The 25,744-nt window shown below is 41.7% G+C and overlaps 1 protein-coding gene across 2 annotated transcripts; it reads left to right on the forward strand.

Annotated features, from left to right (window-relative positions):
* The first annotated feature begins 519 nt into the window (after positions 1-519).
* On the forward strand, positions 520-22,881 carry SEC61A2 (SEC61 translocon subunit alpha 2). Of its 2 annotated transcripts, none has more exons than XM_044998009.1 (12): positions 520-914; positions 2,769-2,836; positions 7,673-7,738; positions 11,994-12,072; positions 14,812-14,943; positions 15,088-15,197; positions 15,865-16,018; positions 16,997-17,157; positions 18,839-19,036; positions 19,227-19,418; positions 19,562-19,638; positions 21,769-22,881. In XM_044998009.1, exons 1-12 carry the CDS (start codon positions 908-910, stop codon positions 21,953-21,955), a joined length of 1,431 nt encoding a protein of 476 aa, XP_044853944.1. In that variant the 5' UTR covers positions 520-907; the 3' UTR covers positions 21,956-22,881. The 2 variants fall into 2 exon arrangements, with proteins under 2 accessions (XP_044853944.1, XP_044853954.1); XM_044998019.1 differs by lacking the exon at positions 520-914 and adding an exon at positions 1,325-1,464.
* Positions 22,882-25,744: the final 2,863 nt, after the last annotated feature.

The raw sequence follows: 25,744 nt of genomic DNA on the forward strand, positions 1-25,744 counted from the left end.
TGAGCAGGGGCATCACCCCCGCCGGGAGTGCGCAGACAGCCAGCGCTCTCTACTGTATTTATTCTCACAGCACCCCCCGTGCAGTCCATGCTCCTCGCGGGCGGCTGCGGCAGAGCAGGGACCTGAGCCCGGCTCCCCTGTGCCCCAGCCTCGCACACCCACCCCAGGGCCAGCCTTCTGCAGGGGGGCACAGGCCGGGAGGTCTCGGTGTGAACGGCTTCGGGTGACGCGTCAAGGCTAAATATCAACGTCTCCCCCGGCCCCCTGACCTGGGGGGGGGGCGGTTGGTGCCTCTCCAGCCTCCCCCCGATCGGGCCCTAGGGGCGCGCACGGGGGGGGAGGGGCGAGCGGGGGCACAGGACTCCTCCAGCGCCGGGGCCGCGGTGGCGGGGAGAGCGAGCGAGCGAGCTCCGGCGGGAACCAGGACGGGGGGGGGTGGGGCTCGTTCTGGGGTCAAAGTTAAACGGGAACCTCACGTCCCCGCCTGAAGGGGGCGCAGACCTTGACCTCTGACCCGCTGCGGCTCAGCCGCCGGGGGTGACGCTTTGGGTCCTTTTACATGTTTAGGCGACTTCCCCGCGCCTGAGCCATCTGCCCTGGTCCGCTTCACGGGTCAAGGAATGGGGTCGTTTTCGCGGGGCGAAGGGCCCCTCCCGGAAAGGGGAATGGTGCCTGTTGTCCCGGGTCCCGCACCGCCCCCAGATTCCCACACGGACACTGCTGAGCAAGTGGGTGGCCACGGCGCTGCCTGATCCGTTACCGGACCGGTAGTGGGAAGGTCCCTGCGTCGCGGAACAGGCCGCCAGTCACGTGACTGGCAGCGGCCGGCGCCTCGGAGCGAGGAGGAGGCTGCAGGGGGAGGGGAAGCCCGGACTCCCCTCGGCCAGGCCGGGCGGCCCCCGCCGCCATGGGCAGTGAGTATCGGGCGGAGAAGCGGGAACCGAGAGGCGGTGACAGAGGAGGCTGGGGGCAGGGGCTATGGGGGGGCGCGGGCACCGGGCTGGGCGTCTGGGGCGACCTGAGGCGGGGACGGACGGGACAGCTCCCCGGGCTGGGCGTCTGGGGCGACCTGAGGCGGGGACGGACGGGACAGCTCCCCGGGCTGGGCGTCTGGGGCGAGCTGAGCGAGGGACACTGGGCCGAGGGCATGGGATGACCGGAAGGGGGCAGACTGACAGACACTAGGACGACAGCGATACTAGGATGAGGCGCATGGGGCAATCCAGAGGGAGGAACAAGCCTTGGCTGCAGGGAGATGGTACAGGGGAGTTGCGACAGGAGAGGGTGATGAGACTGTGACTTATAAGGGAGGTATGGGAGGATTGGCCCAGGGGTGACTGTAGAATATGCTGGGAGAAGGTGTGGGTCACCAGGCCCATGAGGGCATGACTTTGCCTGGCTAACCCACTGGGGAATATGCCGATGGAACATTCCTGCCCCAGGCAAGGAAAAACGAACCATCAGGTCTGTGGATCTTTCTGTGGGTTTGTCCAACTTGCTTGTTCTCCGCAGGTCAGGAGGCTTTGACCACACTAGCCTGAGTGAGGCTTTGCCCTTGCCTGCTGAAGTGCCACCCATGGCCAGTGGGGCCATGCCTGCCATAGTGACACCATGCCTGTACAATAAGACTGGCTGAGATCTCCTGTATGGGAGCTGTGGCCTCACTCTATGTGTATTGTGTGTTTGTATGCACTGAACACGCTGAAGCAACAAATTGAGAGAAGAATATGGTTCGAAAATTGAAATCTCATTCTGACTGTTTAATTTCCAAATTTCTGTTCGCTATCAGGCCAAAATAATCCAGCTAATCTGTTGGATTTTTTAGGATTTTCTGGCTTTAGTTTACCAACAATGGAATCATTTCAGCTTTATAAACAAAACATCTTTTTTAATGATCTGTCTTATTATTTCATGGTACCAAGTATTAAAGTGTAAAAGTATAGCCCAATAGATTAGAAAATAAGAAAAGGGATCATCTCAGTTCTGCCTGCATATTTATGGGTGGGTGGATTGGTGACTGGATCTTTGCTGATATTTATACCTAATGTGTCTTGTTATAATGCACATACTTTGGAGGCCAAAAAAAAATAATCATTCTTTGCTCTGGAATTTGTTCCAGTTAAAGGGCTCATACTATCTAACTTGTTCACTCTTTCTCAGATAGAAATATTAGGCAGAACCACATCAAATGTTACAGGAACTAAAATCCCACACTGCTCTGATTACATCTAGTATTTTAGAGGGCTTAAAATCACAGGTGTTTCTTTTAAGTAACTACTTTGGGAAATTCCATTCTGTTATATGATTTAGGATGATTTTTTCCCTATGCATATTTTAGTGTTGTTATAAATCAACATCTTGTCTCTGTATTTACCTAACTTAGAAAGACAGCAGAGATTCATCTTCAGTTAATGTTTAAGTTCCAGCTCACTGTCATTATTATATATAATACTTCCTTTCATGAGTGTATAAAAATGACACCAAGCCTAATGTGAAGGAAAAGACCGACCTTCTTAGTGATAACCATTAAATTCCATCTCAAACTTTTGCCATGTTCTGTCTTCGGATCAATGCAAGTCATGAATTTGCAGGGAGTGGTAAGAGTATGAATTGATTCATGAAACTCATTTTTTTGAATGTCAGACAAGTAGTTAATGTGCATATTTAAAGGGCTGAATCTTAGGTAAGAAAGTGAGTGCCGTAATAAGTAACCGTTCACTATTATTCTGCTTGAAAAACTTATTTTATTTATTTTTTTCTTTAAACAGTTAAATTTTTAGAAGTTATTAAGCCTTTCTGTGCAGTTTTACCTGAAATCCAGAAGCCTGAAAGAAAGGTTAGTGCTGCATTTGATTTTTGTTTGTATTGGTTAATTCATAGATTATTATAGGGACCATTGTGATCATCTGAGACTTCCCCAAATTAATTCCTGTCTGAACTATGGCATATCTTTTAGAAAAACATCTCATGTTAATTTTAAAATTTCCAGTCATGGGGAATTCACACAACCCTTGGTAAATTGTTCCAGTGGTTAATTACTATCCCTGTTAAAATTTTGCACCTTAGTTCTAGTCTGAATTTGTCTAGCTTCAACTTCCAGCCAATGGATCTTGTTATACCTGTATCTGTTAGGCTGAAGAGCCCTCTGTCATATGTCCCCACTCAGTAGACAGTTGTGAGGGGACTCAACCACTGGGTCCCTGGGTATTTTAAGCCTCCAGAGCCTGAATAGAGCTGAGCCAATACCCATCCTTGGGGTCCTTAAGTATGCTCTTGGGGTGCAAACCTTCTGTCTAGCACCCCCTCCTGAGAGCTGGAATCAGTTGTTTAGCCCCTGGGCTCAGTGCCGACCATTCAGACTGCTCCATACGTTAAGCATACCCACTTCCAGAACTCCACCCAAAGGTGTGAGCCTTCTGGGTTATTGTTTAACTGTGCAAGGAGGCCTGTGGCAAGTATAAAGCAGATAACAGACACTTTGTACAGGATCTAATACCATTGCTCTTTTACTTAACAGATAAAGCATGCGAGTACAGATAATTTAGCAGCGTCTCTCTCTAGCTCACCTTTCCCTAGGGAGTCCTTGTGGTTCCTCAGTATTCAGGGAGGTAGTCAGGTTCCCTAGCCTCATCAGCGCCCTATATGTTGGATTGCTTCTCCCTCCTCTTGAGCTGGAGAAAATTGTCACCAAAGATGCTCCTTTTTTTATAATCTTCCAGTCTATTCTGTTGGGTGTGCCCCTCAACAGGTGACCAGAAACCCTTACCAGGTTTGTGGCCAGACTACCTCTGCCTTTGAGTTCAGACTTGAAAAAATGGTTTGCCCTGGGCAGCAGCCATCTCTTTGTCATGTAGATGGACAATCCTCAAAATTTAACAAGTCTGTTGATAGCCGCATGCCAACACATCTCAGGAATTATAGTTCAAGATGGAGGTTAAAAGACAGTGGGAATGTAAAGGTGGTAAGACCAGCCTTACAATCAAATGGAGCGCGCACTCTGATATAGGTGCTTGCAAAGACTTCATAATCTCACACAGAATATGCAAATTGTCAGTGTCTGTGTGTGTTGTACACTTACCACTTGGCCCTTGGAATAGGTAAACCAGAAGTCTCTCACCTTTGGGTGTAATTCTAGGAGTGGGTGTATTTAAGCTATGAGGGAGTATAAATGATCTGTACTGAGCCCAAGGGCTGGACAGTGGGTTCCAGCTATTAGGATGGAACCCCTGGGGTGCAGTCTTGGGAGCTGGGGTACCACTGAGCCCCCTGATCCTGGGCTCCTTCTCACACTGTACTGCTGTGACAAGCTACAGAGCCCTCCAGCCTGCACTTGTACCAGCATACATACAGGTAGGGCCATACCCAGCTGCAGTTACATGCAGGCTGTCTGACTAGACCCTGCATAGGAAAGCTACAGTTAAGGCAACTCCCAGCTCCCCAGGTGTGCACCCCCTCTGGAGCATAAATCCAAAATTATACTGTCTTGCGCTGTACAGGGAACTGTAAGCATAAGATCATAAAATTTGCCCCCTCCCTCAATGTGGAGAAGAATATGCAACAGCCTTTGCCCCTGAGTTATGATTCCCACCCATTTCACTCCAACTCACTGGTTTAGATAAAGCAAAAACACGTTTATTAACTACAGAAGATAGATTTTAAGTGATAGCAAACAGATCAAAGCAGCTTACCTAGCAAATAAACAAAAAATGCAAACTAAGCTTAATATACTAAATAGATTGGATGTGAATAGCAGATTCTCACCCTAGGAGATGGTACAAGCAGGCTGCAGATTCTTAAGGGCCAAGCTGCACTTGCTTTACAGCTTGGAATCCCCGGGTGTTTCATTCACAGGCTAGAAATCCCTTTAGCCTGGGCCCAGCCCTTCCCCCAGTTCAGTCTTTGTCCCTCAGGTGTTTCCAGGAGTCTTCTTGGGTGAGGAGTGAAGAACACCAAATGATGTCACTCCCTGCCTTATATAGCTTTTACATATGGCGGGAACTCTTTCTTTCAAAGCTTGGTTCCCAGACCAGTCCATGGAAAAATACTGGCATCCCAAGATGAAGTCTAGAGACATGTGGTCTCATCACATATCCTGTAGAGTCATAGCAGCCATCACTCGGAAGCTAGCTGTAGTGTTTTCAGGACGGCTCCCCAGGTGGGAGATCAGCGTCTCCTAAGGCCTATTGTTTTTTTTCCTAATGGCCCATTGCCCTGAATAGGCCCTTCCCCACCCACTGTCTAGACTGAAAGCATCTTGTATAGTGGGCGTTACCCAGATGTAACTCCATTTGAAATACAGTTACATAGTCAACATTCATAACTTCAGAAACAAAAATGATATATGCATACAAATAGGATAATCATATTCAGCAAATTATATGACACCTCACATGACTTATCTTGCATAAAATACATAAGAATTATGCCATAATCGTATCATGATAACATCACTATGAATAATTTGGCATGCAGTGTCACAGAGGGTCTGTGTTCCAAGAGTGTTCCTAGGGACTCTAAGACTGTAGCAATGGCTGGGCACTGGAGGCTTAAAATGTCCAGGAACTCAGCGGCTGGGTTCCCTCTCAGCAGTCTAATGCGTGTCAGAGAGGGGGCACTTGACTGAATCTGACACCTTCTATTATCAAGTTGATCAAATCAACCCTTAAATTCAGTTTTTTAAGCAAAGCAGATCAAACTCCTTGAGTCTCTCACTTATAAGGCATGTTTTCCTTTAATAATTCTCATGACTCTTTTCTCTGAACCCTCTTGAATTTATCAACATCCTGCTTGCATTGTGGACACCTGAACAGGATGCAGTATTCCAGTAGGGGTCACACCCGTGTCAAATAAGAGGTAATATAACCTCCCTACCCGTACTCAGTATTCCCCTGTTTATATAACCAATGGTTGTATTTACCCTTTTGGCCACAACATTAGCACTATGACCCCCAAGTCTTGGTTCCCAGAATAGAGTCTCCCATCTGGTAAATATGGCCTACGTTTCTTTGCTCCTAGATGTAGAATTTTACATTTGACCGCATTAAAATACATATTGTTTACCCTCATCCAGTTTGCCAAGTATCATAGAATCATACAAGATTAGGATTGGAAGATACTTCAGGAGGTCATCTAGTCCCACCCCCTCCTCAAAGCAGGACTAACCCCAACTAAATCATCCCATCCAGGGCTTTGTCAAGCTGGGCCAGTGATCCAGATTGTTCTGTATCAGTGCCTCTTCATTATTTACTACCCTCAATCTTTGTGTCATCTGCAAACTTTATCAGTAAGGATTTTGTTTTCTTCCAGGTCATTGATCAGTTTCTAATATGTGTGAAAGTTGCAACCAATCCTCCTGCCTTTTAAATCAGTTTTCCCATTGTATTCCATGAGAGCAAGAAATGTGCTTTTCTCTTTCTTTGCTTTTCTCTCTTATGAAAAAGCATCGTCTGTGAGTCTTGGTTGGATATGTTAATATTGGAAGTAATTACTACTAGTTGTAAACAGATAGCTGTGGTTCATATTCCCCTGGTATGCATAGTTAAAATCTGTTTGAACAGGATGTTTTCTAAACTAAGAACTTGACCAGACTGAAAATACTGTGAGGAGGACACTTAAGTCACTCATTTTGCACCAACTGTAGGTGAGAAAATGTCAAAGGAATGAAGTGTCCAGGCATATCTGATCAGATAACTGCATGTTATTTCAATACTGGTGGTTGTTTCAGGCGATAGTACCTGGATGACCTTTTTCTGTGTCTGGCCTGTGGCCTCAAAGTTCATTTCCTTTTTCCTTTAGTGTCAGACCACAGCTAAAGAAACTTTTCTTTCTTTTGTGGCTTAAGGGTGTACTGGATGATACAAAGCTGTGTTTTCTTTGATACTGAAGTGTCACCATAGTCTTGTAGAGCCAGAGGGAAAATGGATTTTAGTTATCACAGGAGGTGCCTTAAAATATGAGTGCAAAAAAGATGGAGGACTACCCTAAACTATTGGAAAAGATGGTAGGATCTTTGAAACTAATAATTTTCCCCATTGTTTTTCAGGTATGTTCTGGGAGGTGTGTCCTGGGATGTTTTTTTGAGGCCATTGTGTTGCTTTTCTGTCCCAGTCCCTCTTGAATTAATGTATTATAGATGCAGCAAAGAATCCTGTGGCACCTTATAGACTAACAGACGTTTTGCAGCATGAGCTTTTGTGGGTGAATACCCACTTCTTCGGATGCAAGGGATGTCTTGCATCCGAAGAAGTGGGTATTCACCCACGAAAGCTCATGCTGCAAAACGTCTGTTAGTCTATAAGGTGCCACAGGATTCTTTGCTGCTTTTACAGGTCCAGACTAACACGGCTACCCCTCTGATACTTGTATTATAGATGTATAATAAACATTCCACTAATGCCAGTGTAAGTTAGATTGTGTAACTCAACAGCTAGTTTACATATCAGTATTCTTCAATTATTACATAGGAACTTCACTACTGTCACATTAGATATATCAGATAATCAGTGTTAGTCAGTCAGTGTTAGAAATCTACTGTTATGGTTGAATACTCTGGCTCTGAACTCTACATGATGTAGCATTTTATGTCATAGAATATTATTATATTATGATCTCTAGTATGTAGTGTTAACACAGGTTTGTGATTAATCCACTTCTTCTAAATTCTATGTTATAGATCCAGTTCAGAGAGAAAGTACTATGGACAGCTATCACGTTATTCATTTTCTTAGTATGCTGTCAGGTATGTACCTCTTTACATGCGCATGTGCACACACATATGCACACCCCTTTCTCTAAGACATGAAAGAGGATATAATGTTTGTTTTTAATGTTGGAGCAGTGAGGATTCCTTGTATATTTGTACCAGTTAAGTTATTTTATAATTTTACATTAAACATTTAAGTAGTTCTGTCAATGAAACTTGCTCTTGTGAAGTGTCCTTTGTTAAAATTCATACTGTTTTCCCCCCAAAAAATTAACTTGTTACACCCCCTAATTTTCAGACCTTAGAAGGGAGTTGTCAACTTGAAATCTAGTCTCATTTGAAAAAGAAGTTAAAAGTAGTTTCAGGTTTCACACCTACCCCTGATTTCCTCTAAAAATTGCACAAAGTTAATATAAATGGCCATTAAAACCCTTTTTTTAATGGTTTTGCAGAGCTTTTAAATTGCACTTTAAAACACTGATTCTGAAATTGTAGTGTATAAAATAACCATTCTAGATCCACTGAGTAATGTGTATAGTCAAGTGATCCACACAATACAATCTGTAAGTTTTCGAACAGTGAAAGGCTATTTAGAGGCCGAAGGAAGTCTTTTAAAATCGACTTGTTTTCTTTTGGGGAGCGATTAAAATGTTTATCTGAGAGGGAAGAACATGCTATTTCAGCACTATGTAGCTGTTAAACGTGTATTGAATAGTGGAAGCTTTACAAGGATTACAGTAGTAAAATAGGGAAGAAACAAGTATAGACTGAATTGTCAGTAAGTAGTTTAGTTCAGAAGAATGTAGATTTCAGCCTGACAAGATTCCTGGGACACATTTTTTCCATAATTGAGGTAGGTTCCAAAATTGCTAATACCTCATCCATAGTGCCTTACTAAATTCATGGTCCATTTTGGTCAATTTCACAGTCATAGGATTTTAAAAATCATAAATGTCATGATTTCAGATATTTAAATCTGATATTTCATGGTGTTGTAACTGTAGGGTTCCTGACCCAAAAAGGGACTGTGGGGGGTTTCAAGGCTATTATAAGGGGGTTGTGGTATTGCCACCCTTCTGCGTCGCTTCTGGTAGCAGTGCTGCCTTTGGAGCTGGGTGGCTGGAGAGTGGCAGCTGTTGGCCATGAGCCCAGCTCTGAAGGCAGCCCTGCTGCTGCCACCAGCAGCAGCGCAAAAATAAGGGTGGCATGGTATGGTATTGCCACTCTTACTTCTGCGCTGCTCCTCGCGAGGCACAGCCTTCAGAGCTGGGCGCCTGGCCAGCAGCCACTGCTCTCTGGCCACCAGCTCTGAAGGCAGCACAGAAGTGAGGATGGCAATACTGCGACCCCCGTACCATAACCTTGCGATCCCCCACCATGATCCCCTTTTGGGTTGGGATCCCCGGTTTGAGAAACACTAGTCTTCCCCATGAAATCTGTATAGTATAGGGTAAAAGTACACGAAAGACCAGATTTCATGGTGGAGACCAGATTTCACAGTCTGTGATGCGTTTTTCACGGCCATGAATTTGGTAGGGCCCTACTCATCAAGGGTTAAAGAACTGCTTCCAAAGAGTAGCATAAGAGAAAAAGCATGACTTCTGAACCAACAAACCAATCAGTAACAGATGATTTTTATCTGTTAAGCTTTAGAAGATGTGATGACGCGTGCAGTTCTCCATCATAGAGAATTACGCAAAACTTGTATGTACAGTGGAACCTCAAAGATAACGAACACCAGAGTTATGGACTTACCAGTCCACCAGACACCCTGTGAAACCGGAAGTCCTCAATCAAGCAGCAGCACAGACCCAAAAAAAGAGCAAATATTGTACTGTGTCAGGGCTTCAGCCATTGAGGGGTTGGGCTGCAGCCCAGAGGGGGGAGGTGTCAGGGCTCCAGCAGGGGTGGTGCTTGGGGCTTCTGACCCAGAGGGGGAGGTGTCAGGGCTCCAGTGGGGGTGGCGCTCAGGATTTCTGACCCTCTGGAGCACCTGGGCTCAGGGCTTTAGACTGAGGGGGGGAACGCTGGGGCTCGGGGCTTCAGCCCTGTGGCTCTGTTTCTGGCTTCAGCCCTGCGGGGGCTGCTGGGACTCAGGGATTTAGTTATGAGGGGAACGCCGGTTTCAGCCCCAGCGCTCTCCCTGTAGCTAAAGCCAGAAGAGAGACTGAAGCCCTGAGCCCCCCGCCAGGAGCCCTGGTGGCCCCTAGGATCAGACGCCTTCAACCCCCATCCCCCCCTCACTGAATCCTGCCCCCCACATTCCCCAGCCCTGCGGCTGCAGTCCCAACTCCCCCGCTGAAGTCCATAATGTCTTGTTGAGAGTTATGGACCATTTCAGAGTTATGGATAACCTCCATTCCTGAGGTATCCATAACTCTGAGGTTCTACTGTAGTCAAAACTTAAAACTGTTTCCTAGTATCTGTAGGGACCAAGTTATATATGCAGAAATGCTGCATTCATATGGTATCAAGACTGAGAGAACAAGTAACATTACATGGTGAAGGTGTATAAACCAACGGAGCTCCCCATACAGTCTGGAAAGTAAGTAGAGTTAAAACGGAGTAATCATTGTTCATGATGCTTTTAGAATAAGATAATCTGAACCAATAAAAAACAGTTCCAGGTAAAGTAGAACAAAATTCTAACCTACATAAAGAGTTCCTGGTCTGCACTGTTAAAACAGCAGCAAGAGAGAGTGTGCCTTCTCTCAAAACAGGTTGACTGGGCAACAAAATGGCAGATGAAATTCACATTGGAAAACATAATCCCAGTTATACATATAAAATGTTGGGGTCTAAATTAGCTTTTACCTGTCAAGAAAGAGATCTTGGAGACATTGTGGATAGTTCTCTGAAAACATCCACTCAATATGCAGCAACAGTCAAAAAAGCAAACAGAATGTTGGGAATCATTAAGAAAAGGATAGATAATATGACAGAAAATATCATATTACCTCTATATAATTGCATGGTAGGCCCACATCGTGAATACTGCTTGCAGATGTGGTCGCCTCATCTCAAAAAAGATATATTGGAATTGGAAAAGGTTCAGAAAAGGGCAACAAAAATGATATGGGGTATGGAATGGCTACCATATGAGGAGAGATTTATAAGACTAGGACTCTTCAGTTTGGAAAAGAGACTAAGGGGAGATATGATTGAGGTCTATAAAATCATGACTGGTGTGGAGAAAGTAAATACGTGTTATGAGGAGTAAATAACACGTATTTACTTTCTCCACAAGAACTAGGGGTCACTAAATGAAATTAATAGGCAGTGGGTTTAAAACAAACAAAATGAAATATTTTTTCGCATGACGCACAGTCAACCTGTGGATCTCCTTGCTAGAGGATGTTGTGAAGGCCAAGTCTATAACAGGATTCAAAAGAGAACTAGGTAAATTCGTGGAGGATAGGTCCATCAATGGCTATTACCCAGGATGGGCAGGGATGGTGTCCCTAGCCTCTGTTTGCCAGCAGCTGGGAATGGGTGACAAGGAATGGATCACTTGATGATTACCTGTTCTGTTCATTCCCTCTGGGGCACCTGGCATTGGCCACTGTTGGAAGACAAGTTACTGGGCTAGATGGATCTTTGGTCTGACCCAATATGGCCGTTCTTCTGTTCTTCTGGCCTGTTTGATATATGGTATCAAAACCTGAAAGATGAAGTTAATTTTCATGCTGGCTTTTATTGACTTAAGTTCATGATTGTTTCAGTTCATGGTACTTTTCATAGTTGAAAGATTTTAAATATTTAATTTCTATGGTTGGGGAATTAATCATTGGCAAAAATGTTTGTGTTACGTTTTGTGCTATATCCCTTAATTGCAAGGAAACGCAATATTAGGACCCAAAGGTAAAGTTAAGTTAGCAACTGAATGCTTTCTGTTTTCATTTTCAAATCTGAAAACTTTTTATATATATTCATCCAAAGCTCAAACACTCTGATGCAAAAATGTCAGTGAAATACCAATAGAATTTACTATTTTATTGTCTTCGTAACACATGAAGACTAGCATATTTAATTTGTATAGGTTATTAAATATGTCTCTCTCATATTCTGCTTTGGGTTTTCTTCAGAGGATTATATTGCTTGTCATATAAACTTTATGCTCTGGTTTTAATGTCCGAAACATGAAAAATATTGGAATAAATTATTCTAAGCAAAGTATCTATAATCTGAAAGCAGTTCACAATTACTCTTTATAGTATGTATTTGTTTGTACTTTGTGCAGTCTAGCTTTACAGAGAAGTCTAGACATTTAATACTACCCATATCTTTACAGATACCTTTGTTCGGAATCATGTCATCAGACTCTGCAGATCCTTTCTATTGGATGAGAGTCATTCTTGCATCAAACAGAGGTTAGTAGCTACATTAGTCAGCTCTCTTCACTCTTTTTTTCTATGGTATTGTATTAATTTAAACAGGTATGATTGACAATTGATAGACACTAGATTGATTTTAAAATATTTGATTTCATGGAGTCTAGGAGTCAGAGTTAAGTAATTTGTGAGTGTTTAGGACAGATGTAATACTGTAAATTCATAACATTTTTCAAAAGCCAATACAAGTATCTTCTATTTGAAACTAGCATAGGAATTTGGCATCATCTGAGGAGCAAATGAAATTCCGCTTGATGCTCTACTTTTGGAAAGAGTATCTCAAATATGTATGACAGGTAACCTGCCATATGAATACATGGGGCACATTAATGATTCCCATTTATTGATAATACTAGTTTACACTTTGAGATGCTTGGAGTAGAGGATGATTTATAAATCCTAGTGAATTAAGCCACACAGTACAACTACAGAGTAGATGATCAAATAATTTCACAGGTCTGGAAACTGAAGATAGAGAAGTTAAGAGCCTTGCTCAGGATCACAGTGCACCTGTGACAGAACTGGGATTAGAACTCCTAGCTCTTAGTTCTTCTCTCAGTCTATCAGATCATGCTGTCTCTATTGCTAATTCTTGTTATGTTTTAGTTGGTCAGTATCTGTTCTCAGTCTGCAGCAGTTTAGGTCCCTTATTATTTTTTAAATTAACTTTGCTGATAGTTTTGTGTGACAGTATATTAATTCATTGCAAGTGAAAGAAGGGTAATCAAACTTGTTGGGGCTGTCTTTGTTTCTCATTTGCACAGTGCCTGAACTAATGCTGTCCTGAGCCCCAAGTGATGCCTCTAAATGATACTGCAATGTAAATATTTGGCTTGCATATATATTTTTTTCAGAATATTATCTCATTTTAATCACTTTATACACACACACACACACACACACACACACACACACACACACACAGACTTGATATGACCTATTTGAATCAAAATTGTAAATTTTTTTGTTCTTCCTCATAGTTAAGATTCTGACAATGAAAATAATGTAAAATGTGGAACTGACCACATACTAATTTTAGTTCTTTGAAACATTGAGCATTTGACCAAACAGTTAAACTTGCAACATGCTCGAAAAGGAGAGACTTCCCTATGATTCACTGAAGGATGGATAAACCTTCAAAAAGTCACAATTTATAATGCTGGCTTAGGACCAAATGTGCAATATCTTTGGGAGACCTTATTGAATTATGTTTTAATAGCTTTGGAATCCACTGTATTATAAATGCAGTAAACCCTGGGAAGTGTTATGAGCTTCAAAGGATTATTTTACACAATGTGCCAGAGAAGAATGAATTTTTGGGACAACGAAGTTAAAAGGGGTTTCCCAGGAAATCTCTGGGGGGGAGGTGTATGTCCCCTGCTGGTTATGTAAGAACTCATCCTTTTGAAGCTTCACCCTGAGGAGAGGACCTTTGTAACAGGTGATTGGCAGACATGAGGATGATATCAAAGGCCCAAACTGTATAAAGGAAAGGATGAATGAGCTAACAGCTGTTATGAACTTGTAACCCCAGAAAACCCTGTGGTGGGATTTGAAGGACTGATCACCTGCCAGACCCCTTGTTGGAGTTGGGGTGATCCCTAGTAAGCTTATTAGCATGTGTTTAGGTCCTTTTATTGTTTTTAATGTTTTCTCTGTAATACTTTCACCTTAAGTATAAATGTGCTCACTTAGAAAGGGCTGTGTGGTAACTTCTAACTGTGTGCAATTATGCTGTGTGTAGCCTCGGAGGAGAAAGCAATGCAGGCCAGCTCATGCAGTCTGACTTGCTGGGTAACTCACACTGTAAGCAGGAAACTGCAGTCTGGAAAAACCCTGGTCAGGATGGGGAGAGACATGGTACTCTCCCCAGGATTGCTGACAGCTGGAGAGCCGGAAGGCTAAAAGTAGTTTCAGGAGCAGTTGCCCTGAACTGTTACAGGCTACACTGCAGATATCTATATCTCAGGAGGTATTGTTTCAATAGGTAGCATCTTACCCTCAGAGCTGATACTAAATCAATATCCTAGCAGAGAGCTAGGAGCATGGTGCTAGTAGATGATAAAAAAATCAGAACATTTTAATAGCCAGATGACTTGTTTCTTAAGTGTCAATTTAATCCTGTGTAATTCTAATTCAAATTCGAATGTGGGTAATTACATTCTGCCTTCCTAAATGCCTCCTGCACCTTCAGCTGGAAATTCAGTGATTCTCTTACTGGTGAGTGATAAATCACAGTGGGCTTCTGAGACCTTTCTGATGGTCCACAAAATGGACTAAGCAGTTGAGTGATAGGGCTGACATGAGAGGAGAATCCAGGGGAAGACTTTCCCCTGTGAAGAGTTCAGTATTGTGAAATACTGGAGAACTAACTACATATCCTGTTCAGCCTCTGTACACGCCAGGTTTGGATCGTAGTGTTGTTTCACAGAAATGTTTGAAGTGAAAGCCTACACATATTTCTCCCACATTGCCTTCAAAACTTCAGATTGTGACACAGCACAGTCTTGGAGGAGATAGTGATCTTTTTCTTTGACAGCAGTTTGAAACATCACTAGACTGGAAAGTGTTTGACTGAAAGGATATGAAGAATAGGGGTGGGTTGGTTGGTTGGTTTATTTATTTATTTATTATTGCAGGTCAGAACCTTTCTAAAGGCCTGATCCTTAGAGGTGCAGGGGTTTGGGATGTGGTTTAATAATTTTTCTTCCTCTTCAGGGACTTTGATGGAGTTGGGTATCTCGCCCATTGTGACATCTGGTTTGATCATGCAGCTGTTAGCTGGTGCCAAGATCATTGAAGTTGGTGATACACCAAAAGACAGAGCTCTTTTCAATGGAGCCCAGAAATGTGAGCATTATTCTGGTTAAAATTACTAAACATTTCTATTCTTGGCAAACCAATGTGTATAACTAAAATGCTAGATACGAGGCATCCTTAGTATACTAACTCAGCAGCTGTCTATAAATGAGCGTTGTTTTCTTTTTGTTTCAGTGTTCGGGATGATTATAACCATTGGGCAGGCCATTGTGTATGTCATGACTGGGATGTATGGAGATCCTGCTGAAATGGGTGCTGGAATTTGTCTCCTTATCATAATTCAGGTACATAATTAATTCTTCTATGAATAAGGACTTCTGTGACATTCAGATACAATATAGATGGATTGAAAATCCTGACCCTTCTCCTACTTCCCCTAACAAACCGTTTCTTTTCTTTTCCTAAGTGTTCTTAACATTGTGAACAGCGCATCCTAAATGTATGTAATGCATATACGTGAAAGGCATAAAATCTCCCAGAAGGACAAAGATACAAGCAGTGGTTAAATATGCTCAAGATGTTCCAGATAAGTGGGTCATGTTTGATCCCACTTGTCAAAGCTGTTAAGTATTAAAACAGGAGCAGGCGGCTTTGAAAGCAGTGGACACTGTATTTAGGACATTTCTGATTAAAGGGTGCAAATCTTATCAAAGCAGTCCATGCACAATGGAAGAAACCAACACATCACTTCTGTGTAGAAAACATTATTTATTAAACAATGTGACTATTATTGTCAATACTGAAAAGTTATGTAAATATAGCAAGAAGACTCTTGCTCTTAAATTCCTGACCTGCTGACTTTAAATCAGTGTTTGGGGGGGGGGGGGGAGGTTACAAGGGAACAGGACATCTACATTTAATGTTGAATACTCCCATATTATAATATTTTAATACTTAAATTCTTGACTGATTTATTCTTGTTTCTGCTTACTCGCATTTCTTTCCCCACAGTTGTTTGTTGCTGGTTTGATTGTGCTGCTGTTAGATGAGCTGCTGCAGAAGGGTTACGGCTTGGGGTCTGGTATTTCCCTCTTTATTGCTACCAACATCTGTGAAACCATTGTCTGGAAGGCCTTTAGTCCCACTACCATTAATACTGGCAGAGGTACATTGCACAGATAACTGTAACAGCACAAGTTTCACTTGCTGCGTGCTAGAAATTAACTTTATTGTACTACAGAGTTTAGTGAGGTGCTGATTAGCTTTTAATAGTCATTGTCCAAAAATGGAGACTAAACACTGCCAGATCCATAAGAGTAACTTTATCAAGAACAACAATCCAAAAGTTTGCCTCTGCCACTTTAAATTCTAGTGGTTGCAGTGGAGACATTTTTTTTTCTCATAACCCTAATCCTTCCTCACCTCAGGAATCTGGATTTCCTAGTCTGAATCCTGCGTCTTATTTTTAGCACACTGTGGTGCACAGACATAGAAAAGGTAGTGGATTTAGTATTTTCAAAGGAGAAGTTTGTGGTACAATTACAGTGTGCGAATAAGACATTCCTGTATTCAGTGTCTCCTCATTACACTCTGAAGTATGTTTGACATTTTGGAGAATGGGAATCCCACCTTCAGTTCTCTATCATGCCCTCAGTGTCCATGGCTGCACTGTGAGACCAGCCTGGGTCAAAGAGAAATGCTGCTTCTATCTATTCTGAGAGGTTATCAGATAGTTTATGTGTAAACTCCAAATCCTAAATCAAATTTTACCTTGATTGATTTCTGGCATTTTTATTTACTGTGCTTGCTTGCTGCTCCTTTCTACCTCTCCTTTTCTCTTCTTCCCCCACTTCTCCCCCCCTCCATTAAAAAAGGGGGGTGGAATTGTTTTTGTCACATGGTTGAGAACAATAGGTTTTATCACAAAGGCAGTGTCCTGACTCTCCAGGTATTCTGCAGGCTGGAAAGGGAATCTTACATTATGACATACATGTTCTAATAGGACTACAGTACAACATATCTCATAACACGTTACAGCACTTTTTCAAATATAAATTAATACCAGATCTTGTTAATTAGAAATTTTTTACTTTAAAATTCAGAAAGAAAGATGGAGTGGTTTACTCTGGTTTGCTTTATATAGGAACGGAGTTTGAGGGTGCGGTGATTGCATTATTCCATCTTCTGGCTACACGAACTGACAAAGTCCGTGCTTTGCGGGAGGCTTTCTACCGACAGAACTTGCCCAATCTCATGAATCTCATTGCTACAGTATTTGTGTTTGCTGTGGTCATATATTTTCAGGTAAATGAAAAGTGCAATCTACAGCTATAGGGCAATTACTTAATTACAAAAGGAAGAAGGATCCAGACTCTTAATTTATTAGTCTTGTATTGAAAGAACTAATTACAAAAGTTAAAATGGAACAAGTATTTGTCTTATAATTTCAGGGAGTAACAAAGTAAGAATTTTTTTTCTAATATTGTCGTTTCACTAACAGACATTTGACATTACAGCTATTTAATTTTATACCCAAAATGACCTGTGGCTGATATTCAGATACATTTTGATTCTGTTTGTACAGTGCCTAGCGCAGTGGGGTCCTGGTCTATAATTGGGGTTCCTAGGCACTATGACAATAACAGTGATAAATGCTACTACTAATTACATTAGTTACTTGTGAGATCTTTAGCATTGCCATTAAATGCCCCACACACTAATGTTTTCAGTTGAAGTATTTTCATGTGCTGGAAACGAAAAATAATTTTGCTGCATATCTTAGTGGTTCTGCAGTGTATAGAATACACTTAATACAGCACAGTTTGTTTTCATGGTCAGCTCTTGAAAGAATATATTCAGTCTCAGCCAGAGAGCCATACTTCTCTGTGACATAACTGGTGCAGTTTGTTCCAGAATCTTGGAACCGATGCATAGCTTTTGTCCTGTAAGTTTTCTCTAAATATCCAGCTATGCAATATGCCTTTTTATGTAAATGTTTGATCCAATTTAAAAATTGGACACTTATGATTGGGTTTCTGTGAGAGATCAGTTTCAAAAGAATGCCCCCATGTGGAATAAGTGTGATCCAAGCTGTAAGAACTGAAATCTGAAATCTCTGGCTCCCAAACCATAGCGTGCCTGTTCAGTCTAGGAGATTAGCTAAAGCCAGAAAACAGCAGAATGCTCTGCTTGCAACTATCTTCGGAGGTTGGTTAGGCTTTGTATTAAAAGCTGATAAGTTTTTTGTTTTGTTTTGTTTTCCCAAATCCTACTTACAAAATGAGTGCATTTTAAAAGGGTGCTTTTGGGTTTAGAGCGGGAAAGGATTGTGTACAAGAGTTTTTATGGAACCCAGCAATAAGACATTCTAAATATCCTCAAGGTTTTATTTAAATCAGACTTAAACATTATATTTGCAGTAGCACCTAGAGACATTACTAGTTTCGGAGCCCCATGGTACTAGCTCCTGATCAAACACACTCTATCTGACCCAAATAATTTATAATCCAATTCCCCTCATTACAAGTAGGACAACAATTGAGCACTGTGTGAACAAGTGAAAATCAGAACGTGAAACTCATCCATTTTTTTAACATTCCAAGTCAAGCAAAATGGCATAAATGATAACTAATTTAAGGTGTTACTAAGAGACCAAAAAAGTTCTTAAGTGATTTTAACCTGTTTGTTTAGGTGAATGAAAATTCTAGGAGAAATGGCATACTAAATAGGACAGCCATGTTACAGTCAGTCATATGACTTAAGTGCATAAATATGACAGTGTAAATATTTGGCTCAATCCAAGGAAGATTCCAGACCACTGTTTTGTTCAGTATTATGGGAAAACAAACAAACAAGTTAGTCCAAAGGCTGTTTATTTCAGTCCTTGCATTCTAGGTTATCTAGTGAATACTGTATCTTAAGAGTGCTGTTATGACATGCCTTTGGGTTTAGAAATAAATGTAACACTTCCTTAATTCTCTCTTAGGGATTTCGTGTTGATTTACCTATCAAGTCTGCTCGATACCGTGGACAATACAGTAGCTATCCCATCAAGCTCTTCTATACCTCCAACATTCCCATCATTCTTCAGTCTGCCTTAGTTTCAAACCTCTATGTCATTTCCCAGATGTTGTCTGTTCGGTTTAGTGGCAACTTCTTAGTAAACTTACTAGGACAGTGGGCAGTAAGTATCTATCACTTATAAAATAACGTTGATAACAAGTATTTTGGTATTTAACAAGGGGAAAGTTTAAATACTAATTTTCTTTAAAGTTCATGTATCTACTGTCTTAATTAAAGGAATCTGAAACCTCCATAAAGTGGGTGAGGAGAGTCCCAGAGATAATGAGTTGCCTTTTCTTCCTCCCATGTAGGATGTCAGTGGTGGTGGCCCTGCTCGCTCTTACCCAGTTGGTGGTCTCTGCTATTATCTATCTCCCCCAGAATCCATGGGTGCTATATTTGAGGATCCTGTCCATGTAATTGTTTACATCATTTTTATGTTGGGATCCTGTGCGTTCTTCTCCAAGACATGGATTGAGGTGTCTGGTTCATCAGCAAAAGATGTAAGTGTTCTGATAACTGCTCTAAAATACTGTGTTTTAAAATCCTGCCTCTAATTTAGATGACAGATTACAGCTATTATTCTGTATGACTATCAGCTGGTTATAAAACACTGTGGAAGTCTGACAGAAATGTGTGTCTGCAGGTTGCTAAGCAACTGAAAGAACAGCAAATGGTGATGAGAGGCCACAGGGATACATCGATGGTTCATGAGCTTAATAGGTAAGGAAATGCTGGCTCTCTGCAACAGTTCGCTACAGTACTATGTAATCAACACCTTTAATACATTGGGTCAACCAAAGGTGGAGTCCTCTGCGAAGCCACTCAGATTTGTGCCCAGTGAAAGATGCAGATGCAGCTTACTTTTTCACTCTCCTCCTGTGTTCCATACTGTGCTGTCATGTTAGTTGGGGAAGGATAGGGCCCAGGCAGACAGGAGGGACAAGGTGTTTATGGAAGAGTTGGGAAAAAATAGATGAAGGGAGGCTTCCTGTTTAAACGTGAGAATGGGGGAATTTGGGATGAGTCCCATGCGTGGCTTTATTAAAGGGGAGACGACCTGATTTCCCAGCTGTCCCAGAGCACTACAGAGCTCTGACATCATGAAGCAGCTCTTCCTCCACAGTATGTGGCACTGGAGCCCAAGCAACAAACATTATGCCTTGTCCCTGATGGGGGGGTGAGGGGCTCCCTCCATCGTGCAGATTTGGCAGCATTGTCTGAATGGGCTCATGTGTTTTAAAAATCAAGGATTGAAGTAAGCAACTTGCATTACAGTTAGTTGGGTTGTGGAATGTTTTCTAGAAAGGTATTGGTGTTGAAAGCTACATTCAGAGTAATTGGAAAGATCATTAGTCTCTTCCATGCTTTAACTGTGGTTCGTGTAGTTATTAAATACTCAAATGTGTGGAAGCATATTTGAAAACTACGTTGGATAAAGGCTGGATATTGCTCAGTGGTGCTGCCATTGTTGTAAACACCATTAATGAGCTGGAAATAGGAGTGGAAGGCATTTAGTTAATTACATTATACAGTGTTCATGTATGTTTTGTAAACCTTGTAGTTATACCCCAGCCTTGTTTTTTCTGATTGGGTCTGTGGCAGCACAATCTGTGGGTGTTTCTGCTGGCAGGTACTTGATTGGAGGGAATTGGCAGCTAATTACTGTGTCCTCTTGCTGATGACTTTCATTGTAATCTTGCCTCTTTCCCCCTCTTTCATAGTGAGATCTGGTGCAAAAGAAACAATGTTCTTGTTTGCTAATAGTTAAAGAGTGACTCTGCTGTATGAGTGAGTTTTTGCTCTATCGAAGATCACACATTAAAATGACTCCAATTAACTGTTTCCTTAAAATTTAGAGAAAAACTTTACCCTCAGGTGTGGACTTTACACTTGTATCCAAGGGCAGAATTTGCCCCAAAATCAATAGCATGCTTAGCTACTGAAAAGCAGTAGTCTTTGGTCTCTTTTTAGCCTCCCAACACTTAGCACGTACGTAGCATGCTATATGTTCAGACTACTTTAAGAACATGAGAACGACCATACTGGGTCAGAGCAGAGGTCCATCAAGCCCAGTATCCTGTCCTCAGACAGTGGCCAATGGCAGGTGCCCCAAAGGGAAAGAACAAACAGGTTATCATCAAGTGATCCATGCCCTGTCATCCAATCCCAGCTTCTGGCAAACAAAGGCTAGGGCGCCATTGATGGGTCTACCTTCCATGAATCTATCTAGCTCCCTTTTGAAAACCATTATAGTACTAGCCTTCACAACACCCTCTGGCAAGGAGTTCCAGAGGTTGACAGTGCGTTGCGTGAAAAAATACTTTCTTGTTTGTTTTAAATCTGCTACCTATTAATTTCATTTGGTGGCCCCTTGTTCTTGTATTATGAGGAGTAAATAACACTTCCTTATTTACTTTCTCTATACCACCCATGATTTTATAGACCTCTATCACATCCCCCCTTAGTCGCCTCTTTTCCAAGCTGAAAACTTCCAGTCTTATTAATAGCTCATACAGAAGCCGTTCTATACCCCTAATCATTTTTGTTGCCCTTTTCCAATTCCTATATATATATATATAATTTATTTTTACAAACACTAGTCCTCATCACAGTGCTGTAGAAAAATATTTTTTGTTTAACTTTGTATAGTTGGAGAAACTGACACAGATAGGTGACAACTTACCAAAAGCACAGTAGCCACTGGCAGAGTCGGAATGGAACTCTGAAGTTCCTAATGCCTGAATCCACTCATTCCTGTTGCTACCTCAGTTGGTCACACACAATGATCTAGCACAAGCAAAACAAGACCCTTGGATGGAAAAGGTTAATTGTGAAAACTTTCTGTTTCAGGTACATCCCTACAGCAGCTGCATTTGGTGGCTTGTGCATTGGTGCCCTCTCAGTATTAGCAGACTTTCTTGGAGCCATTGGATCAGGCACTGGCATCCTGCTTGCAGTCACCATTATTTATCAGTATTTTGAAATATTTGTAAAAGAACAGGCTGAAGTTGGAGGAGTGGGTGCTTTATTTTTCTAAATGTCCAAATATTTCATGATTTGCTTGAAAGGGAAAGTATTTTGACAACATGCCTCACTCGGTCCAATAAATGCTGTCTTCTTTTTCTTTGTTTTCAAGTGCTAAGTCCCATTATCATAATGGGCATTGAGCAATGCCTGTGTGCAGCATCAGTACCAGCTGCCTTAAGAATAAAGTTTACATTATCTTGTTTAAATAGATCTAGTGTTGCCTGTAATGCTGGAAATCAATGCATCTACTTTGCTGTTCAGACACTACAGTGAGATGGTAAAATGTAAGAGTTTGATTATTAGTACACATTTTGCACACAGTGTTAAGATCTTAAATTGATTTCCCCATTTTTAGTCAGAAAAAAATACCAGAGTGCAGATTGCCACATGCCAATATTCTTGAGCTTATTAAATAAGTTCTTGACAGAATTTGTATGTAATCTATATTTTACATGAATTACTTTTTATACTTTTTTAACGTGCATTTCCCCATCATTGTGCTTCAGTATCCCTATTCATTTGTGTTGTCTCCACTTGGACACCCAACTCCTAGCCATGAGGGTGGACAAATGTTTTACCTGAGATTGCTACTCATCTCACCTGTGAATTGGTTCTGCTGTGAGGGGTGCTGTATGTGCAAGGCCCAGAGAGCACTTCCATTCTCAGCCCTGGGCTTCCTGCATAGTAGGTGCAGTCATGCCACCAGGTGGCCTATACCTTTTGTATTTAACAAGTACTTGTGAAAACTGTGCCATTGAAACTTGATGTCCACTTTGCTTTTGTGATTCTGAAGGACAGAGGCCTGCTTCCTAAAGCAGTGTTTGGAATCGGGAGATGGGGGAAATGAGCAATTCCTGTTGAAAAATTATTTATGTTGTAGTTTACAACGGCAATGTAACAAGTATAAACATTAGACAATAAAGTTATTTAATTAAATTCTGTTCTTGTCTTATCTATACAAGTTTTTTCTTTTGTAAAAAAAAACCTGTTCGCTTAAATGATTTCATCATGGTGAAATTACTTAGTTTGAGTCATAATTAAGCTGAGATTTAAAATACCTAATTATCCTTGATGGTATTTCAAAGTAAGATCTGTTAGAGTAGTTTGCATTGTGTTAAATACAAGCTAAGGTCTGGTCTACACTAAAGTTGTCAGCTATGTCGTTCGAGGGTGTGAAAAATCCACACCCCTAAGCAACATATTGGGACAAAATACAACATGGTTTTACAAAAGGTAGATCGTGCCAAACCAACCTGATCTCCTTCTTTGAGAAGGTAACAGATTTTTTAGACAAAGGAAACGCAGTGGATCTAATTTACCTTGATTTCAGTAAAGCATTTGACACGGTTCCACATGGGGAATTATTAGTTAAATTGGAAAAGATGGGGATCAATATGAAAATTGAAAGGTGGATAAGGAACTGGTTAAAGGGGAGACTACAACGGGTCGTACTGAAAGGTGAACTGTCAAGCTGGAAGGAGGTTACTAGTGGAGTTCCTCAGGGATCAGTTTTGGGACCAATCTTATTTAACCTTTTTATTACTGACCTTGGCACAAAAAGCGGGAATGTGCTAATAAAGTTTGCAGATGAAACAAAGCTGGGAGGTATTGCTAACACAGAGAAGGACCGGAATATCATACAGGAAGATCTGGATGACCTTGTAAACTGGAGTAATAGGATGAAATTTAATAGTGAAAAGTGCAAGGTCATGCATTTAGGGATTAATAACAAGAATTTTAGTTATAAATTGGGGATACATCAGTTGGAAGTAACGGAGGAGGAGAAGGACCTCGGAGTATTGGTTGATCACAGGATGACTATGAGCCACCAATGTGATATGGCCGTTAAAAAAGCTAATGCGGTTTTAGGATGCATCAGGCGAGGTATTTCCAGCAAAGATAAGGAGGTATTAGGCACTGGTGAGACCTCATCTGGAATACTGTGTGCAGTTCTGGTCTCCCATATTTAAGAAAGATGAATTCAAACTGGAACAGGTTCAGAGAGGGGCTACTAGGGTGATCCGAGGAATGGAAAACCTGTCTTATGAAAGGAGACTCAAAGAGCTTGGCTTGTTTAGCCTAACCAAAAGAAGTTTGAGGGGGGATATGATTGCTCTTTATAAATAGATCAGAGGGATTAATATTAGGGAGGGAGAGGAATTATTTAAGCTTAGTACCAATGTGGACACAAGAACAAATGGATATAAACTGGACACTAGGAAGTTTAGACTTGAAATTAGACGAAGGTTTCTAACCATTAGAGGAGTGAAGTTCTGGAACAGCCTTCCAAGGGGAGTAGTGGGGGCAAAAGACATATCTGGCTTTAAGACTAAGCTTGATAAGTTTATGGAGGGGATGGGATAGCCTAATTTTGGCAATTAATTTGGCAGTTGATCTTTGATTATCAGCAGGTAAGTATGCCCAGTGGTCTGTAATGGGATGTTAGATGGGTTGGGATCTGAGTTACTACAGAGAATTCTTTCCTGGGTGTCTGGCTGGTGAGTCTTGCCCACATGCTCAGGGTTTAACTGATCGCCATATTTGGGGTCGTGAAGGAATTTTCCTCCAGGGCAGATTGGCAGAGGCCCTGGAGGTTTTTCACCTTCCTCTGCAGCATGGGGCACGGGTCACTTGTTGGAGGATTCTCTGCAGCTTGAGGTCTTCAAACCACAATTTGAGGACTTCAATAACTCAGACATAGGCTAGGGGTTTGTTATAGAAGTGGATGGGTGAGATTCTGTGGCCTGCATTGTGCAGGAGGTCAGACTAGATGATCATAATGGTCTCTTCTGACCTTAAAGTCTGTGTCTACATAGTTAAGCCAGCCTAACTTTCAGTGTAGACAGTGGTGTCAATGGAAGAATTCTTCCGTCACCCTAGCTACTATCTCTCAGGGAGGTAGATTACCTATGCAGATGGGAGACTCCTTCCCTTTAGCATAGGTAGTGTCTACACAGAAGCACTACATTGGTGCAGTTTTAGCAGTGCTGCTGTAGTGTTTCAAGTGTAGACAACTCTAAAAGTCTTGGATCCTAACTTCATTAATTTGATTTCCTAAAAGTTAACCAGCTGACTTTTTAAACCACTGACTGGCACATCACCTCATAGTCAGTGTGCTGCCTGTGGAAGTTGATGTGGCAATGTCGAAGTTAATAGGGGATTCAAACACAAAAATGGCAGTCAGGGATGAGAAGCCTCTTGGAAAAACTACAAATAGGTACTGCCTCAGGGCTGGAAGTATGCTCTTATCTCTAGCTCCTAACTGTTGGTCAGATGATGAGTGATGAACAGACTGCACTTTTCATGGGACTCCCTTTAACTATTTTTGTAGAATGGGTAAGTACTAATTGAATTTTATACTACCTCTCTGCACCTTGCTGTTTTATACAGAACATGGGGTCTAAAACATCCAGTAATATACAAAAAATGTGTATGAACAAAGTTGCTAGACATGTTTTGATACCACTATCCTCCATTTAGTTTCCTTTAAGGGCTACAGTGTCCCCCCCATGCACATATTGCATAGTAGTAATAGACTTAAATCGTAAGATATCCAAAGGGTATGAATGTACAGATTCTCATTTAGTATTTTTGAAGATTGTTTGGTGACATATGTCCATGGGTGGGATGTTGATACAAAATAAATTTGGCAGTAACACCCACTGAACGTTTACTCAGTTACAGTAGAGGGCACCCAGCCATAGGTTCAATGTGGATTTGGAACTCCAACTGGACTTTCTTTCCTTCACCCTCACCTGATAACCTATCGCTGCTGCTTTTATGAAGATGGTAGGACACA

This window comes from Mauremys mutica, chromosome 1 (genome assembly GCF_020497125.1).
Source record: "Mauremys mutica isolate MM-2020 ecotype Southern chromosome 1, ASM2049712v1, whole genome shotgun sequence".
Lineage (NCBI taxonomy): Eukaryota > Metazoa > Chordata > Testudines > Geoemydidae > Mauremys > Mauremys mutica.